Source organism: Patiria miniata, unplaced genomic scaffold (assembly GCF_015706575.1).
Source record: "Patiria miniata isolate m_02_andy unplaced genomic scaffold, ASM1570657v1 HiC_scaffold_16, whole genome shotgun sequence".
Lineage (NCBI taxonomy): Eukaryota > Metazoa > Echinodermata > Asteroidea > Valvatida > Asterinidae > Patiria > Patiria miniata.
In genome coordinates this window covers 2,198,409-2,215,570 of record NW_024037054.1, presented here as the reverse complement: position 1 = coordinate 2,215,570, position 17,162 = coordinate 2,198,409, and the positions used below count along the sequence as shown (strand labels likewise).

General features: G+C 39.8%; 1 protein-coding gene across 2 annotated transcripts; it reads right to left on the bottom strand.

Moving 5' to 3' along the window:
• Nucleotides 1-114: 114 nt before the first annotated feature.
• On the bottom strand, nucleotides 115-16,874 carry LOC119722651 (pleckstrin homology domain-containing family A member 8-like). Of its 2 annotated transcripts, none has more exons than XM_038192877.1 (12): nucleotides 16,630-16,874; nucleotides 13,218-13,334; nucleotides 12,372-12,524; nucleotides 10,932-11,053; nucleotides 9,771-9,929; nucleotides 7,262-7,302; nucleotides 6,359-6,685; nucleotides 4,792-4,877; nucleotides 4,338-4,396; nucleotides 3,592-3,722; nucleotides 2,550-2,682; nucleotides 115-1,085 (listed from the first exon to the last, which is right to left on the bottom strand). In XM_038192877.1, exons 1-12 carry the CDS (start codon nucleotides 16,676-16,678, stop codon nucleotides 891-893), a joined length of 1,572 nt encoding a protein of 523 aa, XP_038048805.1. In that variant the 5' UTR covers nucleotides 16,679-16,874; the 3' UTR covers nucleotides 115-890. The 2 variants fall into 2 exon arrangements, with proteins under 2 accessions (XP_038048805.1, XP_038048806.1); XM_038192878.1 differs by having other exon boundaries at nucleotides 891-1,085; nucleotides 9,771-9,926; nucleotides 16,630-16,873.
• Nucleotides 16,875-17,162: the final 288 nt, after the last annotated feature.

Genomic DNA, 17,162 nt, shown 5'->3' with positions numbered 1-17,162 from the left:
TTTTTTACACATGTATATACATAGTATATGCACCTGAGTAAGCCTGTGAATTCCCAAGCCCTCGTAAAACACTGAACATACAGTGTATATTATACAAACAAATTAATATTTATCAGCGCAATGGTAAGACTAATTTCATAAAGGACAGATGGAGTGTTGTTTTTTTTCACCAGACGAAGCCTAAAACATTCATTATTTAGCCTCAATATTGCAAAATCCTCCAATATTTCTTGAATATGGTCCATGGAGGGGTGACAACTGCCTGAATCCTGCAAAATCCTGCGACAGTGACTGTCAATATGTTGAGGCTTGACCAGTGACAATCCTGGAGCACTACGGCGGATTTCAAGCATAATCCAGGCATATATTTATGCATGGCTAAGCAAAAACAACACAAGGTCCGGCCCAAGACCTTGACAAAGTGCATCCTAAGAAATCAGTAACACACTTTTACCATGTAACCTCAATCCTTCAAATTCCTCCACTTTGGCAAAGAGGATTTTGAAGGATTCAGGGCGGTTAGGGTTAACAATGCCTGAATAAATCCATGTCATCTGAGCCGTTTTGTAGCACAACCAATAGTGTGACCTTGCAATGGATGGAACTTTTATCTACTGTGGAAAGTAACTTGTATTGTTGCGTTGCAGCCTGGCCATGGGTTGGGACATATAATTCAATGTCACATGATCAACGACCCACCAATCAGATGAAGGGAGTTATTCAGGCATGTTTATAAAATAAGTCGGTGAAGGGCAAAACCAAATATCGAATTTAAATCTCCTTGATGCAAATTTCATCCCATTTCATCTGATCACTGCATCGTGAATAATAAATTTCAGAATTGACCTGACCTTTTTGTTGAGCTACACTGCAATGTCCATTGCCTGACATTATACCTGCGCATGGTTTTCCAGGTTCTCGGAGTAGTAATATTGTTGAAGTTGGTTGACCAGGATACGTAAGGGTTGCATACTAGTGGCCATGTCTTCTAAAACGATCTGCTCCCCATTCCGTTCCATGTCTTCGGGATTCTCTAACAGGCATTTGATGAAGTCTTCATAGTAAGGCGAGGCCCGAACCGCTACCTGACAAAAGAACAAGAATACTAGATATTGCAGCTTGTCAGACCCAGTAATCTTGCAGTAAACAAGTGACAGATTCTGCCCAGTACAATGTTTGTAACATCTGTTGCTTTTGTGCCCTTCTCAGCCACAGTGAGTAATGTATTGATTCTGGGCATCTCTTAAACTACATGTGTGCAAACATATAGCTTCTTCCGACTATCTTTGGTGTGAAGAAATCAACACAATTCAAACAAATGAGCCAGCCAGATAGCTCAGTTTAATATACGTACTTATAAATGGTTCACCACTCCAACAACAAAAGTTGTAAAAACAAAACATCAACTAGCTTGGAAGATTAAAATGACATTGTGATGTCTTGTAAAAAACAAATCCAATTATCCTTTCTCCTTCCTGCCTTTGTTTGAGATTATGATCAGACCCTCAAGCCCTAATAATAAATCAAGTAAAAGACCTTTGTATTTGCAGTCAAAATATAGGCGACAGTAATGTGAGCACCAAGCTTGTGAATGCAAGGGGATTTGTTTAACTTCTTGTTTTCTTCTCATCAGGGGAACCCTGATCAAGATCTGTCAGCAGAAGAGACTAGGAAGGATACCGGTACTTAGAAAAGTTTAAAAAGGAGAACAAAAATCTTGGTAAAAGCAAGTAGATTTAATAGGAATGGGAAAACCAACATCTCCACTAAGTGACCATGGTGTCAGAGGATGACAAGAGGGGGAAGGCACTGAAAGAACGCGGATCCCAAATTGATAGATAAAACTTCACCATCCCAGCCCCCAGGAGTGTCATGGCCTAGCGGTTAAGAACACTGGACTCATACTCTGGTGTTTCAGAGGCAACAGTGGCATGGGTTTGAGCCCGAAGGGTGGACACTTGTGCCCTTGAGCAAGGCACTTAACCATTATTGCTTCGTCCTTCGGATGGGACTTAAAGCCGTAGGTCCCGTGTGTTGTGTAATCCAATGCACGTAAAAGAACCCAGTGACACTTATCGCTAAGAGAAGGGGTTTGCCCCGGTGTTTCTGTTCTCCTGTATAAACTCCCACACAGAGTATTTAGGAGATGAACCAACCAAGAACCAAGAAGGAGAAAGTGTGGCCTAGTGGTTGGGCTTTGTGACTCCAAGTCATATATGTTGTGTCCTTTAGGCATGTTACTTCACCCCAATAATCTCTCTCCACCTAAGAGTATAAATGGTTATTGGCATTAGCTGGGCAGTAACCTGTGATGGACTGGCATCTCATGTTGGTGTTGATGGTTTTTATAAAAAGGAAAGTGTGCATGGTGAAGTATTGGTGTTGGTACTGGTCCGCAGTTATGTAATAATCTCTCATGAGACACATACACAGCAGTGTTCATATGAAACTGAAAGTGTCACACTAGTCCAAATGTTCCCAAGATCTTGCTTTGTGTGGGGATGCTTGTAGTGATTTTTATTTAGTGTAACTGCAAACTCATTTCTTACTGAGAAGACTCCTTGAACCACCCATCCGTGGTATTTCTGTAGTGACTTTTTGTACGCTGTCGTTGCAGCTACAGAGAAGTCCTTTCCACTATTTCCTAGCTCCTCCATCATTGCACAGACAAACTCCAGTGCCCTGAAAAGTAAAAACAAATCAAAGATTCTTGTGACTATAGAAGAAACAATGATACATGTAGATTGCACATTTCAGATTGGACATTTAAAAACAAAACAGAAAAGGCATAAACAGTAAGTAGCTACACCTAACATTTCCCGTGAGTGAAAAAAAAAAAATTTGTAACTTAAAATGGTCCTGAAAACAGTTTCAAATGCAGTTTTGTCTAAACCTGCAATGATGCTGAATACATAGGTCATGCTTTTGTTTTAAACATCAAGTCATACACCGTATTCATGAGTAAGCCATTCTCAATCGTGCTTCCTGAATCTGTTTTATAAATTGTAAACTGTTGAATGGGATGGTGCCAGACTATTTTACGAATGGAGTGCATTCTAAGCCTCACTTTCAATTTTTTTTTTTTTTAGATATATGTCTAATCACAAAGTTGAAATTTTTCATCAGAGCAGACTGATATTAATTTGTAATGATTTTTTTCCATTGCTTTCATTTTTCCTCCCAACTTCCAAAAATGAAGAATTTACCTAACTTTTATTAAAAATGGCCAACTCGTGATTAAAGTCTAATCTGAGTTAATTCACAAAGTTAAATATTCTCCTAAGTGAGGTTTTTTATCCTCACATCCGTAATGATAGAACACCGTGATTTTTGGCAAGGCTGCCGCTTGTTTGTGTGGGATGTCCACACACGTTGAATCTGAGCGGTACTGACCATGTTGGTAAGTTTCGTTACATGACTATACATTTACATGGCTTGAATTTTCCTTCAGTTTCAGTCACTTAATGAAATTCAATGAAAGCACATTTTGAGGAGAGTCTTCGCTATAACAAACGACCTCTAAAACGAACATTCTTTTGTGGACCCCATTGTATTTGTTACAGTGGCGTTGTACCATAATGAGTTCCATACCTCCTGAGCCACATGAGTGCATCTGTTGCAGAGTTCTTGAGTTGATGAGTGTTGCTCCTCTTCTCCTGTTGGACAATGGATTGTAGAGTCTGGAAAGCGGCGGGGTTGCTTGAGTACTTTTGCCTTAATTTCTGAAGAGTGGAAGAAGAAAAAAACATAGCTTCATTAACTGACCTGCTTACAAATGAACTTTTCCGTGCCTATTCAGGACACGTGTTGCAGTGACTATACAGGCATTTCCATGGTAACTCATGTTACATTTAGAGGGGGTCTTCCATCACCTTTGTGCTGTTATTCTATAAAATCAAAGCATTTAGAGTGTATTTTCCTCACAGAAGATCCCTTGACTTTAAGTGACTTAACTACAAAAAAGGCCAACAAAATAACCTTCTGTTGGTTTGGCAATAAGTTTTTTATCGGTAAATCCCATTTCAAGAAAAAACATGACAAAAATTGTAATATCCTGTATTTGAAAGTTTTCTCATACTTTTTAGTGTTCCGACATCATGCGGGTACAGTCACATGCTACCATTTCCATTATTAAAAATAATCAATCATAAAATCTCTAGAGTGATATTTTTTGGCAGCTCACATTACAGTTTGTCCCCCCCCCCCACCCCCGTCTTTTGTAAAAGTTCAAACATACATGTTTTCTCTTACGTATATATCTGTGACAACCTCTTACCCATAAAATATTGACCCAGAGTCCTATGCATAATGTTGATAACAAGGATCACTCACTGTACCTTTACATTACCATTCATGTCCATCTTGACTAGTGCAAATGCTGACGAGCCCATCACATCTACACACACACACAAAATGCATCTACAGTGAAATCTCGATAAGTCAAACTCTGATAATTCAAAACACCTGTTAAGTCCAACGAAGAATCCATTACCTTCACTAGTATACACACTGTAACTCAAAACTCTGCTTAAGTCAAGATTTGACTTGTCAAGATTTCACTGTATATTAAATCTGATGTAAATATATCCAACTTCAATCTCAATAAAAGTACCCAACACAATTCATTAATTTTCGGGGTTTACATAGTTGATTAATTTTCCTTGAACATACACAAAATCCTGCAAGCAGCAAGATTGAAAATTATAGTCTTAAAAGTGCCTGCATTTAAATGTCATTAAAAAAATTTAAAAAGGAAAAAAAGCAAGACAAAAAAGAAAAGTAGCAACTGACCAAATATCGCCACGATTTGTGAGCACGCATCTAGGAACAACTTGGTCTTGACGCCATCATCCAAGTCCTTCTGGACATCTTCAAAGCTGAGAACAATTTACAAGAAGCTTCAATAAAGATTTCATAATTGATAAGTGATTCAAGACACACATCTGCTTTTGAATTAAAAAAAATATGATTCAATTCCCATTGAATACTCAATCTTAAAGCTCAGCCACCTTGCCTTGCCATAAAACTTCATTTTCGTCAGGGACTTGTTCGTTATCAAGTCCATTGCCAATTTATGACAAAAAATAACATTTTGTGGTACATGTCTAGCATGAAAACGCTCAGAATACAAAATTGCGTCAATGAGGGCAGCAAACAGAAACAGCACGTTATGTCACAATACGGCTATCATGCTTCCACAAGAGTCAAAGCTGCTTATTCTGTATTAGTTGTCCATAGCGCTAAACATACACAATGCATAGATGCTACATTTGTTGTTGAATTCTAATAAAGCTTCCCAACATTTTGTAAATTTTGCTAGGGATAGTATCTTTTTTTAAATTGCGTCTCTCTCCTCCTTTGTTCAATATGGTTAGCACAGGGTGAGTAAAAAAAAATGTCCCTTTGGATAACTTCTGTCTCCCACTAGAACGGGAAAGGTTACCAGTTGTTCTCTTCAGCCAACATTTGGTCTGGGTATTGACCACATGTGCGAGCATGAGCTCAGCAGCATGTGTGTATGGAGATATTTTTTTGAGATGACTGAACAGCTGATATTAGAAAAATTTTGATGATGCAATAACAATTATTAGTCCTCAAGGAAGCTCTCAAATCATGTGTGTAAAGTCAACTAAAATGTGGTATTCGATAAACAATAAAACCACACAACTTAATACATGATTAAAAATTACATCACACCATTTTTTTATTTATCTTCTCAACATCGTTAACATTTGTCAAAAAAATGTTCAATCAGAAAATTTGCTATTGGAATACTCAGTAGATGATCAAATATTCAAATAATGCTGTATTTGGCACAGTTCTGTTAACAAGTGAGCACGAGAGTTTTCATAGCCTATTGTAGTTTGTTGTACAATGCCACAGACATGCATCTGCCGTAAAGTAAATGAGAGCCGTTAGAATCATGGAACTTTTCCAACTTTCACTCGGGAGGTAACACACTGAGTATGCAATGTTTATACCTCGGTGAAGGGCAAAACCAAATATTGATTGACATCACCCCGACGCAAATTCATCTAATGAATAGTTTAATTGTGTTACCCGCTGCTTCATATACATCAGATTCGAACTAGCCAACCGATCCCGCAAGCTCGGTGGTCGAGTGGTAAGACATCTGCACTAGAAAGCAGGAGGTCGTGGGTTTGAGTCCCACCCGAGTGATTTTTTCCAACTTTCACTCGGGAGGTAATACACTGAGTATACAGCATTTATATGTCGGCGAAGGCCAAAACCTAATATTGATTTACATCATCCAGATGCAAATTCCGTTTTATGAATAAACATTTCCATTTCTTAGCAGAAATGAAACTGCTTTAGCAGAACAGCTTTTGGACCTTACTTCGGTTTCATTTTGGAGAAGAATGTCTGCAACCTTGGTTTCTCCTGCATGGATGGATGCTGCATGGCCACTTGTAACAGAGTTCCCTTCTCCTCAGCCTCTCTGATTACCGACGGATGTGACTGGCCACCATCTCCTGAATCAGCCACATGGGCGTCTTCTGATTCGCTCAGTGACATCGGTGTGGTGCTAGCCGTTGGTGTCGTGGGAGCTGACAGGGATTGGTGGTGTGGTGCCCGCGTCCGGTGAGGTTTGGGACGCGCTGCTATGTCTTCAAGGTTCTTGTATTTGGTCGGGATTCCAGACTTGCTTTGAGGGGGGTTGTACCTGGAATAGGAGGAGCAAAGAGTGGATACATAGAACTCATTCTCAAAAAATCTCAACTGGAAATGAAGCAACCTACAGCCTCAAAATGACAGAAGACTCGGACAGTTTTAAAGTTGAGTTGTCCAAGAGTTTCAGTGATGTAAACACTTTGAGCATTTGTTAAGAGGTCCTGGGAAACGGGGCTTACAAACAAAGACAGACATCATAAAATGTATGTCAGAAACTGTCCCCACACCCAGGGAACATTTGGAATTGTCCAACTGGAACCAAATAATTTGGACTTATCAAGTCATACCAGAAGCTTCTTGTTACAACAAATGCTAATGCTTTGCACTCACAACAATGTACTTTACAAATCGTGCCCAAACTCTACTTAAACTTGAACATGAAAGGACTCCATAATTTAGTAAAATAGTTATTGAAGAAGTAAAACACTTCTTCAAATCACATTCAGTAAAAGAATGATCATCTTCCAGCTGTAACCCAAATATGTCATTTGCTGTAGACTATTTGGGCCAATTACAAGTTATCTCATTTTCAGAAGGCAATGAGCAACCTGTTCACAGAACTCCCTACCTGTCTTCCACAGAATGTGATCTTGATGTAGACTTCTTGGACTGTTGACAAAATATAGCATCAGCGTTAATGGGAACTGAAAAATATGTCTGAATCAAGATTGCAAGGAACCCTAGATGAGGGAGTGTCGCTATTTTAGAACATCACTGTTCATTCTGGAAGGCTCCTTCGGGAAGACAATCCATGCCCAGTGGGAACGAGTAAACGTCCCTATATACTCACAGGCAAACATTCCTATATGGGAATATCAAGTAGCATGTGTTCTAGCATATGCTCACAATTCCAAACATTCACAGTCCAGAAAAGCTGCAGTTGGAGGCAATAATATTGCCTTACCCAAGGTACATCTTGGGAAAATGTGACATCTGTAATCTGTTTGAAAACATTGGCAAATGGTATTAATGTTGCACTAGGGAAACACTTTTCCTTTTCACATGCATTTGTGCATGTGGTAACGCATGTAAACAACAGAGGGCAAATGATCAATAGACCAATCTGAGCACGCTAACAATTCTACCATGAAGGCCCCCTTCAATGGCGCAAGCATTGTGCTATCTATTGTTCAGGGAATCTGTCACAGGGCAATTGCTTTGCACAATAGCTTTCACAATGCTTTCACCTCTGAAGGGGGCCTTGTGAGTGTACAGTGATCTGTGCCCGGATTCGTATACGCCACCAAGTTGCAAAGTGGTCACTTCTAGGCAAACAAGTAGTGGCACCGTGCATTAAGGACTGATCTTATAGGTCTCGTTCAAATGAAGTCATTTCCTACAGACCATCCACGTGCATTGGCATTTTGAGCGTCAACTTGCATAACGCGCATCGGCTGCGTCATATTTCAAACACATTTCGAGCAACAAGCGCGTGTGTTTGGAACATTTTCAACACTGTGCAATGCATGCTTGATTGCGTAAAATACGCAGGTGCAGTTCTCCTACAGAGATTGCCGTCATTGAGCGAGCACTATTCGTCGAGGGGTTATACTCCATGGAATGGTCTGTGCTAGTGCATGACTGGGTTGGATCCAAAATGACGTGGCTCTGACCAGCAATAATTCATGCACCCTTGGGAGAAGCTGATTGCATGCCTGCCGTAGCTAAGTAATTCGGATGCAGCCATAGTGCTCCCTTAAAGTATTGCTTGCTCATCTGCTTCTGGTCTTCCCCTTTATGTCCCTTGAAATATACCATGAGAATAAACTATTCTAACAGAAATACCCTCTATTGAGAACTAATTAACTTACCCTCAATGACAAAACTTCCAGGTTCATAAATGGCATAAAACATTTCAAATTTTTGACAAGAATTAACACGAGAATAAATATGTGTCAGGCCCGTATTAAATAAGTACATTTAAAACGGGCTTGGGGCATGAATGCAGATAATGGACCGAGCCGCATATTTGTTCACATTCATAAATATCAGCGCATTTTGGTCAAAAAGTCAAAACAAGTCAAAACTGTACATTTTCAACGATTTTGTTCAACAAGTTTAAGTTCGTGTTTTTTAAACACCCCTCTGTTTATGCTATGTTTATGGTACATGTATGTGCCTCTCGCGAGTAGTACTAAAAACCTCCTTATAGAGATTGGTGCGTGCATGGGGCATACTGCGCGATGTGGTGCAGAACGCGGCAGTGCCGGTGTAGTGAGAATTTAGGACTCTATGAAATACAGACTTTTATTTATTTATTTATCGTTTTATTTTACCAGGGTAGCCCCATCAACTTTCTGAGAACTGATCTCCCTGGGGGCCCTGGATTAAAACGTTAAAACAATACAAATTACAAGGACAATAAAAACTAGTTAGTTATTAAACAATACATACATTGATTTTAAATTAATATTACAAGATACTGTACATACACAAAGTGAAAATTACATATTACAAGGAAAGCTATGAATTCCAAACTTCAGATTGATAAAAGACTTCAGAAAGAAACATACATACATGTATGTGAAGTAAGTCCCCATGAAACTATACAATGAGAATCCTGTTGTTTAATAATAAAAACTCTTATGATTCTTATGAAATACGGACTCATTGTGAAGATTGTAAACGTTCCAACAATAAAAGGGTAAAAGGAATCATATTTCGTAGGAGTCCAAATTCATGTGACACCAGAAAAAAAAGTGTTTAAAACCAGTTAGTGTTTTATCAACCGTTTAACACCACCACCGTGACAGGTTCTCGACCAATGGGAATGGGTAAACTGTCTCAGGTACATGAGCGACAGTTTTCTGTGCACACATAATCATTTATTACCAGCTTCACGGATTATCCACACCTTAGGCTGGAGTTAAAAAAATAAGTGTCTACATGTACATACGAGTTTACTGTCCAGTGTACTCAAATTTCCAAAGCCTTTTGCAGGCAGGCAACTGCACAGTGAGAAATAAAGGAGAAAATAATGTAGCTAGAATTTATAATATGCTGTCATTTATGAAAAGACAGAAATTGGTTAATATATGTATGCCTGCGTGTGTGCTCACCAACAAACTGAGGCTTACCTGCTGTTGGAGTGAAGGGGGGACCACCGTCTCGTTAAATGCACTGTTGGAGAAGGATGTGCTATAGGCGCTGTTGGCTAGTCTCATGCAGTCTTGAAGTGTGGATATAAAGGTGTCGCAGGTCTCAGATAGAAGGGTGGTAGATGTATTCAGCCTCTGCAGGGAGATAGGACAAAAATGCGGAGAAAATCCAGAAAAAGTAGAAACATGCATCTACGTGTAAGCTTTGATACAAGTTAAGATGAACCTACAAGTTTATAGCAAAATACTTGCCGTGCACTCTAGTTGTGGGGCCAAAAAAAGAGGAAACTATTCTTAATTGTGTAACTCATCAAAGAAACAAAACAAAGCAGAAGCACACTGTTTTTAGTTTTACAGCATTCATGCCAATATTTGTATCATAGTGTCTCTCCACAGTCAAAGGCAGATATTTCAGACTTTATATTTCCATGAAACAAAAATCCTTAAAGGGCCACAATTATGAATTCAATAAGGGTTGTTCAAAAGAATTGTATACGTTTAACACCTGTAGCCTAGAATGCCACTGCGGATCTATGGTCAGGGTGGGGAAAACAGTCCATGGGGTAACAAATTATGAATGTGAAGGTCGGGGTGGCTGTGGGTGGATTTCTTAGTGGATTTATAGGGCTGTCCATTTTCAAATAATTTAGAAATTGATTATTCTGACTTGGACTTGACGGAATATTCAAATATTTGATTTTCCAAAATTGACAAAAGGGCTGATATTTGACCTATTTAAACGAGAAATTTGAGTTAGTATACCTCATGGACGCTCTCAAATCACGTGTGATAATGGTTTTGAACAAAAGTGTGGCATTTGTGAAACAATAAAATCACTCAGCTTATGTGTTTTTCACCGTCGCCTCGAGGCTGCCCATATTTTACGAATATTTGAATTGAACAAATGTTATTGGGGTATCTTGTTGATGACCGAATATTCAAATATTCAGTATATTCGGCACAGCCCTAGTGGTAGGATATTTGTCAATTGTGGGCCCCCCCCCCCCCAAAAAAGAAGGAAACAATATATATATAAACCTACAATGGCAGTCTTCATTGCATATATATCTTGTGAATAATGTCATTTCAATACCATTTTGTCAATAATGAACCACGTGTTAATGTTCAAGAGTGGCATACCTCAATGTCTGGGGTTTCCTCACTACTAGCTGATATTTTCACACTGGCTACACTCTGCATGAGTGTGTCACAGTACAGGCGTAACTCGGACATTTTGGCCTTTAAGAGCTCTTCAGTCCGATCTGTATTGGATAGAAGCACAAAAACAAAGCAATCAGTGACCAGCAGGCTGACAACAAGGCAAGCCTTACCAGCGACTGAGATTTGGCCTTAACACTTGTCACACAGCAGACTGGAGACCCCATTGCACTGAACAACGAATCGGATTGTGAAGCAGCATGGTCCGATGGTTACCATCTTATATGTTCTTGTGTTCTTGGGCAAGACACTTAACTACAACTGCCTCTCTACCTAGGAGTATAAATGGCTACCTGTGAAGATAGAGACCAGATTGCGCTGATCTCAGCTGCAGAAAACTGGTCTCATGGCCTGATAATCAGGGGTAATAACTGTGAACCGCTTTGAGACACCGGTGTAAAGCTTTGTATAAGAACCACATTATTATATGCACCTGCATTCAAGTTTGGGCAATGTCATTACTTGCTATGACCCTTGATGTATTTTTTCCTTCAGTAATTTCTTGTTAACCAAGTCTTTTTTGTTTTTGGAATGTGGCATGCAGTTCATAAATATCTAATTGAGTTAAATCCTACACTGCAGCATCTGAATCCGGATGCTTTGGTGATAAGCCTCACTGGTCTCTTATCACAGGCAGTATCTGGATTAGTTCCATATGTACATATGTACCGTTTAGCTTTGATAAAACTGCACCAATGGTATGTAGCTTTGATAAAACTGCACCAATGGTATGTACACGTACACTCAGATTGTTCTAACTCTCCATAAAAAAAAATGGGGACCAAGTGAATTGAAAAAGCGCTTTGTTTTTTTAAAAGCTTTCATTTGTACATTACAATAATGCAATTACAATTTGTACATCACTAATTTTTCCCTTCAGTGACATATCAGCCATCAGAATGTGATAATATGATAATTTAGCAGGGAAAATATTGAAGTATTTACTGAGAAAACACTCAGAAATGTTCAGACCAGTCTCATAGGGTTTGTGCACAGGGTGACAAGTGATGGCCAGATATGGGAATCTTTCCTAATGCTTTACTTTTGATGGGTTCACAATGCCATATTCCTTTGAAGGCAGGCATGCGTGCTTTCCAACTCTTGGCAAATTTGCTGTTCAATCAAATAAAATACTCGGTGTCATACTTGAATCTAAAGCAAGTAGGATTGAAAGTACATTGCAGGCAAGAACACAGCATGGCAAGGGCATATTTTTTACGAAACATGATCCTGTTCTTATAATCAAACAAAGATCCTATCATGAAATGACAGCAAACTAGTACACTGTCAGCGATACAATGTGGACATATGGCCCAGTCTGTCAAGATGTCACAGCTATCGCAACACCGTTTCCAAACCTACCTTTCTGTTGTTGTTTGGCATCCGTCAGACATGCTTTGGCTGAGCCCAAGGCAACAAGCCACTGTTGGCGTTCAGCAGGCGACGTGCCTCGGATGTAGAAATGCTGCTCTCCAGGAATAATCAGATCAAGACGACACATATCTGATGGATGGACTGATCAGGACAGGACACAGAAACAGAATATTTACTCAGAAGGTAATGACACATATACATGACATCCTGTTAGGGATTTTACTATTGCAGTTCATCAGTGGATTGATTGAGAGTTTCCCTTTTCTGCTGGGACAAAAATTGTTTCTGAACAGAATCCTAACTCTTGGATGTAATCAGAGTCAAATAAAAGAATATTGGAATCATCAAATCCTACACTGTTCATTTACATCAGAGCACAGTTTGTTTGCAAAGAATAGGCCTACAGTTTCACAGTACAGAAAAACAGAGTAAAAAGTAATGTAGTTCATGCAATGTTCTGTGGATCTCCGGTCACTTGTTTCATGTTTTGGTTTCAGGTACCGAAAAGCTACATGCCTGTATTGAGCTCACTGTGCAAGTGGTATCTTGCTATACTGACGCTTGATGTGGTAGTATTATCGAGTAGACCTTTACTAGCAATCTGTACAGCAACTTCTGAGATTTACATTTCACGGTTGGGTTTCTCTAACGGTACCCAGGCCCATGTGTTTTTTAGTCCGGTACCTGATTCCTGTACTATCCGTAAATGCACACCCTAATCAAATTGATCACACTGCAAGTTTGCTTGATATTTCATACAAATACTTTCAGTGATTGTCAATATTTTGCATTATCTGCATTTCTAATATTACACAATGATAACAAAAAACACACCTATTATTTCACAGCAGGCAATTTTGATGGATCCTTTACTTCCCAGATGAACCTCATCCTGAGACTTGTAATAGGCTAGGATGCCTTTATCTAGGACAAACCACCGCAGCTGCCAACCTGGATAAAACAAGACACACCTCAAGTAAATCTCTCCCCAAAAACAAATTCTAGTTGAATTTAAAATATGTTAACATTAGGGCCCATCGGACCAAGCTCCGAGTCCGAGTCACGTCTCCCGGGTCCAAGTTCTCCCAGTCCAGAGTAATGCACGTCAAGTCTGAGTCAAAATTGCATCAAATTTTGGCAAAGTGCATCGGTACGGCTGTTGCCTGTCATTCAGTATAGTTCAAAAGTGCGCCTGCATGCATGCACTTTTGGAAGTCATGCTAGTGAGGGGGCGATTTGCAGCATGACACTTTTGTGAACATTGGCAGCCGAAAGTCGTCCGAATTCAACCCGAAATTACAGGATAACTATACCTCTGAAGGTACAGAATTTAACGTTTTGTTGCTATTAAGCAGTTGCAGACGGCATTGTGTGAGTACAAAGTGACAAAATAATTGTGATTTCAAATTGATTTTCGGCTCCCCTAGCAAAGGGACTATCCACGCACAGGGCATATAATTGGCAGTTTGTGGCCTAGTTCCCGATTTTTCCTAGTTCTGGATCGCTTCAAATAAAAACCTTTCTAACGAAGTGCATTTTGAAAAGGAAAATGTAAGCTTCTTGACACACAAAGATCTTTTCGATAAAATCTTTAGAATAGGAATTTTGGCGAGATTTCTGACTCGCACTTTGACATGTTTGGAAAATTTGTAGAAAATCACGGGTGCTGCAAATCGACGACACATTTTTTCCTCGGTTCATCACTCGTACCGTGTGATTCCAAATATTTTGTTCATACACTACAGTTGAATAAACTCTTCCATTGAATGTCAGTTGAATCAAAATAAGTTGTAGAGACTCTAATATTTGAAAATTTGCCAACGAATGACCGTATGTTTTTGCCTAGTTCCAGATCGCACGTGCACTTTCGACCCAACCACACGCGCCTTAATCAATTTTGTGTGACGTTTTCCGTGCTGTGTCAAATGTTTTTGGTCGGTGTGTGAGTTCATGCCGTTGTGCTGCAGACAAAAGTTTCAAAATCATTTACGTTAATTATTCTCTTTTTAAAATTTGCTGGAATTCTCTTGAATGAACTAATTTTGAAAAATTATATAATAATTTATCAGAAAATGTGCTTGATTCGGGGTGTTTCTGGCTGAAAAATTTATTTTCTCGCGTCATTTTTTTTTCCCCGCGCAAAGCAGCTTTTGAACGATTCGGAACTGATTAAACCAATCAGAAACTAGGAAAATCGGTACTTTTGACATCGTAAAGTCAAAATAAAAAGACCTTAATTCTGGAAAATCTTTGAGCCCTCTGCAGTGAGGCTCTTGTGTGCGCTCTTCATCCGCGGCCGCGTATTGCATCCGGGTACTTCACAGAGCGCCAAAGATTTTGGAATGACAGGCAACAGCAGCAGTGCGCTTTGCCAGACAGCAGTACTATCGCCAGACCATGTCCGAATGTTAAAAAGGCGATAAGTTGGGTCCAAGTTACTCGGACTAGGTCCAAGTTACTCTGACTAGGGCTATAGGTAGGCTATAGATATTAAAAACGTTCTTACGCCCAGAAATATGGGGCCTCATAGGGCCTACTATTTCTAAATTCTACTTAAAGCCCGAGTCCATCATTTGCAGCTATCCAAAAAAGTGACTGGCGTAATTATTGTTGAAAAACATACTGGTTGAAAGATAGTAAGGGGACTAAACTCCCTGTGAAATTATCCTTTCTGGCAAGCTCTCATTTTGAAGAAATCAACGAAAGAAGGCATTTCCAACGGTGCTTCTTAAGAAGCACTGTAGGAAAATTTAAATTAGTTGTTCGTTTTGTTATTCGGCGCAGCGCGCACAAGCATTGGAACGACGCACAGGCGCGCGCGGTTGCTATAATTCGACGGATCAGTGCGCGACATCGCGTAAAGCTGCAATTCAAAACAATTCGAAACATGATTTAGCAACTTTTGATTTGAAATTGAGATCCTAGAACAGTTTTTCTCGGAATATAAAGCTGAAGCTGAGCTGAAACTTCATCAAGTAAGTTGTTCAGTATCCTTCATTAGATTTTGAACACTTTTGTTGCTTCAAACGAACAAAATGCACTAATTACAAATGATGGACTGTAGCTTTAAGTTCTACTCTAGCATGTCTAGGGGTAAAGCGCTCTGTGAACATATACGATGTACGTGTCATGCATGTACCATGTGTACCGGTAGCCTATACCCCAGGTTGGACGAAGTCTTCATTGCATTACGACTGACGTCCAGGATGACAATTCTCTACATAAGACCACCCAAAATTTGGACCAGATTTTTGTTATGTTTTACCTCGTTATAGAAGCTTATTTCACGCCTACATACTCTATGTGTCCTTATCTATTGGTCCAGGGGGTTCAGGAATTCCATATGTGATGCTGACCGACGTTAATCAGGAAAATAAACTCTAAAGCAACGTTAAACTTGTACGTGTTTGTAGACTCTTTTCATCAGTTTCTCATCACCGTACCGCGTCGTACGAAAGTGCACACGCTAGCGCCCTCCTTGGTTGGTTTTGGTGGGAAAGTGCAGTGACGTTACTCCAGCTAACCGAAGTCATGAAAACACTCCACCAATGACCAAAGCCGAAACATGTTTCTGGTCACGGTCGCTAAAACATGCCCGGTCATTGGATAGACGACCGCGCTTACAAATACAAGTTAGTGCGCATGCGTTTGAGGGTGGTTACTTAGTCTGGTTCCATTTAGACATGAGCGTCAGGAATAATTGTCAGGTCTGGGAACCAGACTAGTGGTTACTAAGCAAATCGCACGTGCACACTGCGCGTTCATGCTGCACGCCACGGACGTACGTCATGTACAACTAGACTCGGCGGTGAGAAACTGATGAAAAGAGTCTACAACAACGTACAAGTTTAACGTTGCTTTAGAGTTTATTTTCCTGATTAACGTCGGTCAGCATCGCATATGGAATTCCTGAACCCAGCAGCCCAATAGATAAGGACACATAGAATACTACGACGTAAAAATTGGCTTCTCCAACAAGGTAAAAATATTGAAAATATTTGTCATAAATGTTTTCGCCCGGTTTTGAGCACTTCATACATGTCATATCCTGGACTCCCTCCATAACGTAGGGAGGAAAGGGAGTCCACCTGGGCTACGGTAGCCTACTGCCATGACTGCTGCTTGACTTAGTGCATGTAGTGTGCTAAATCAAGCATGTCATTTTTCATACGACAAATATCACAATTTCAGACATGAATCAATTAAATCATGACATTGACAATAATTGACAATAGTCAATACTGACCGGCCAGGTAGTTCGTCCACTTAAAGAGTACCCCTTGCATTTCAGCCATTAATTATGCACGTTGAACAGGAGTCCTCTACCCGGTATCAGCAGGGCAGGAATTCAACTAACGTTGCTTGTGTACAAACAGATGTTGGATATTACTGATGTTTGCGGAAGACCACAGCGCCCTACGTGTACGTACGTACGGACGTCCATGCGCCAACGCGGCCATGTCATCGTCAGCATAGCAAAATACTCACTGATTCAAGGTAATTTCCTTTTCAAACATGTAGTTGATGCGTATAGTCCAGACCGTCCCAAAAATTTCGAGGGGTGGTTGCAAATTTTAGCTCGATGCATCGCGAAGTTCAACCACAAACTCATCCGTCATTTTCAAAAGTTGAAATATATTAATTTCAGTGATTAAAAGCTTTTTATTTCCTACAAAAAAATATGATCGCTTCTTCTTGTTGTCAATAAACTTGGATTTCTGGTTTCATACTTTCACAAAATAAATTAGCACTTCCGCTCGACGTCCTATTTTCCCTCTT